At 51.3% G+C, this 3,622-nt stretch overlaps 1 protein-coding gene across 2 annotated transcripts in view; it reads left to right on the plus strand.

The window, feature by feature from the left end:
* Positions 1-1,942, plus strand: part of PAOX (polyamine oxidase (exo-N4-amino)) — a 12,566-nt gene extending 10,624 nt beyond the window's left edge. For both annotated transcript variants that reach the window (XM_011941980.1, XM_011941981.1), the window contains exon 7: positions 1,561-1,942. In XM_011941980.1, the coding sequence (XP_011797370.1) occupies positions 1,561-1,704 (144 nt within the window). In that variant the 3' untranslated portion in view covers positions 1,705-1,942. The remainder of the gene's footprint in view (positions 1-1,560) is intronic.
* Positions 1,943-3,622: the final 1,680 nt, after the last annotated feature.

Consider the following 3,622-nt stretch of genomic DNA (forward strand, 5'->3'; position numbering starts at 1 on the left):
TGCAGTGCTAACAAAATAAAGTAAAACCAAAACAGAAGCTGGTCTTGAACTCCTGAGCTCTCGTGATCCACCCGTCTTGGCCTCCCAAAGTGCTGGGATTACAGGCTTGAGCCACCGTGCCTGGCCAGAAACCATTTTCTTGTTGAAACTAAGAATAATTTTTAAATGTATTGTTTTTGTGAGAATTATACACACATATAGCTTAAAAAGTCAGAGAATTCTGCAGTGCTAACAAAATAAAGTAAAACCAAAACAGCAGGTGGAGCCCCTTTTGCCCTTCCCAGACTGTGCTCCCAGCTGATTCTGACTGCTAAGTTTACTGCATCTCTAAAAACATGTTTCTGCTACCACTTTTTGAGAAATATTTCCTATGCAAAATGTCAAACACACAAAAGTAGGTAGAAGCTTTGAGTGCCCACCAGGCTTCCCCTGAGTCAAGCCTGCTCCCCACCTGCCCCCCCACCCTTACTTATTAACCACGTCGCACACAGGACATTCACCTGGGGATATTTTGGTGCCTGTCTCTAAAAGATAAAGACATGCTTGTAAAAAACTATGATGCCGAGGGCAGTGGCTCACACCTGTAATCCTAGTGCTTTGGGAGGCCGAGGCAGGAGGTCTGCTGAGGCCAAGAGTTCGAGACCAGCCTGGGCAACATAGTGAGAGTCGGTCTCCACATACACACAAAAAAGTAGCCAGGCATGGTAGCATGCACTGTAGTCCCAGCTGCTCGGGCTGGGGTCCAGTTGAGGCTGGATAAGCTATGACTGCGCCACTGGACTCCAGCCTGGGTGTCAGAGCAAGACTCTGTCTCAGAAAACATACAAATAAAACCATATAACTATGATACTATTTATCCACTTAAAAATTAATAATCATTCCTCAGTATTATCCAATATTTAGTCAGTGTTCAGTTTTCCAATCCGCTCATGATCTCTCTTCAGTGAGCCTGCTTGGAAATGTTGCTGCTTGCGTTTTCAGTTTCAGGTGTTATTAATTGACTTCTCATTACATCAGATAAGGTTGTAGCTTTCTTCCACCCCTCTGCCCACCCGACTCCCAGATCCCTCCCCCACCGTCCCCATATATGATCCAGTAGTTGTGGTCACATCACTATTCAGTGTTTATACCACCTTGTTTTCTCTAAATGCTGTTCACACCTGAGCTGCGGGGTGCAGTCGCTTCCTTTCCCGCCCATTAGTGAATGTGTGTGAGCCGTTTTCCTGCCCGTTGGTGGATACGTGTGAGCCGTTTTCCTGGCTGTTGATGGATACGTGTGAACTGTTTTCCTGCCCGTTGGTGAATGTGTGTGAGCCATTTTCTGTCCGTTGATGGATACGTGTGAGCCGTTTTCCTGCCCACTGGAGAATGTGTGTGAGCCGTTTTCCTGGCTGTTGGTGGGTACGCGCGCGAGCCCTTTTCTTGCCCACTGGTGGAGGTGAGTGAGCTGTGTTTTCCCACCTCTTGGTGGATGCTCGTGAGCCATTTTCTGTGTGTTTATCTGCCCAGACCCTGCTATCTGAATTGCATCCCCATTCTAACCCTGGTTCTTCTTTGCAGCTCCAGATCCTGTTTGCAGGGGAAGCCACACATCGCACGTTTTACTCCACGACGCACGGTGCTCTGCTGTCGGGATGGAGGGAGGCTGACCGCCTGCTCAGTCTGTGGGCCCCACAGGTGCAGCAGCCCAGGCCGAGGCTCTAGCTGGGCCCAGCCTACTCTGTTCTTCCTGTGCCGGGGGAGGCTGGAACCCTCGTTTCCTCTGACAGATTTCAATCTGGCTCGATACTTGGGGATGTTAATGAGAGTCCTCTGGTTTTTGGTAACTGGGGCCACCTTCTCAGTTCTTGTGTCTGTTATTGGAGTCTGGCCAGGGTTGACTTGAGCTGAGACACCGGATGCTCACGGAGATGCTGGGCACATAAAGCACATTACAGCCACAGCGTCCAGAGCCGTCCTTCCTGCCTCGAGGCTGTCCTGTCCTTCTTGCCTTGGGGCTCTAGCATCTGCTGCTGTTGTCTTTGTCTTGCTCCAGGCCCAGGTTACACAGGGCCTTTTGTTTCCAATCCCCACAACCACATGTGGCCCTGCACTCTGGGTTCCCTGAACTCTGGGTCCTGTAGTTGCTTCTCATCCCCCTGCATTCTCATGGCTGCTGCCTGGGATGACGGCATAGCTGACAACCCTCCTCTTGCTCATCAACTGCTGCAATCAGTCGCCCACTTCGCAGGTTCGCAGGCACTGGGGAGATGAGGGGTGCCCTGCCCTGCCCTGAGGCTGGGGGGTTTTCTGGAGGAAGTGAATACCTAATAAGGCCTGAAATGAGAAACAGGGTGCCCGGCCCATGGGAGCTGGGGAGTGTGTGGGGTGTGGGCAGTGTTGGGGTGAGTGTGCTGGGGTGCCGGGGGTGTTGGGGTGTGGGCAGTGCTGGGGTACCAGGTGGTGTTGGGGTGTGGGCAGTGCTGGAGTGCCGGGTGGTGATGGGGTGAGTGTGCTGGGGTGCTGGGCAGTGTTGGGGTGAGTGTGCCGGGAAGCCAGGCCCCTCTGCGGCCCCTCCACCCCAGCCTGGATCTGCAGGGCTCCTCTCTTCTCACCCTCTGGTCTCTGTTCAAATCGCCTCTCCTAGGGTGTTCCCTGACCCCAAGCCTCCTGAGCCCCCCAGTCTCTCTCTGTAGCCAGCAGCCCCACCTGCCACCTGCATTTGCTGTGTCACCAGACTGGTCTCTCCAGGGACACCTGCCCATCAGATGCCTGTGAGAAAAATTCAAATTCCACAGGGTTTTATTGTGGTTTTGTGCTCCTGAGTACAAAAATCTTTACTGTTGATATTTAAGGTTTCATCAATTCTGTATCCCAGGGACAAAGGCAGCAAGACCCAGGCTGCCCCCTCTGGGTGTGAGGGACCAGCTTGGTGAGGAGGTGGGTTGGGGACATTGACCTAGCAGGAGGCCCTGACTGCCCCACTCAGCCCAGAGACCACCTGGGAGGCTTCTGTTTTCCGTGGAAGGGCCATGTCTCTCACGCCCAAAAATGTTTACGGGTAGGCGTTAGGGTATTAGGTGGTTTAAGAATATCAGAACCATGGCAATATTTTTGTACTTAGAATTTGAGCATGTTTGGTATTTTCAGTAGCTTGTTTAAAAAAATTCTAGTAGAGGCTGGGTGCCATGGCTCATGCCTATAATTCCAGCACTATGGGAGGCTGAGGTGGGCAGATCATCTGAGGTTAGGAGTTTGAGACCAGCCTGGCCAACATGGCGAAACCCCACCTCTACTAAAAATATAAAAAAATTAGCCGGGCGTGGTGGTGTGCACCTGTAGTCCCAGCTACTTGGGAGACTAAGGCAGGAGAATTGCTTGAGCCCAGGAGGCGGAGGTTGCAGTGAGCCAAGATCGCGCCACTGCACTCCAGCCTGGTGACAGAGCGAGACTCCGTCTCAAAAATAAAAATTCCAGTAGAGGAATACTCTTGTAATGCAGTGTGCAGTTGAGCAGTTGCTGACTGCTGATTTAGAGTTGAAATCCGACTACATTTATGTCTAGTCTTGGACAGTGGAGAATATTTCAGCCTCGTTGTATTAATTGGTTTAACTTAACAGAACTGCAGTCAGTATTTGGAAAT

Source organism: Colobus angolensis, unplaced genomic scaffold (genome assembly GCF_000951035.1).
Source record: "Colobus angolensis palliatus isolate OR3802 unplaced genomic scaffold, Cang.pa_1.0 Scaffold204, whole genome shotgun sequence".
Taxonomy (NCBI): Eukaryota; Metazoa; Chordata; class Mammalia; order Primates; family Cercopithecidae; genus Colobus; species Colobus angolensis.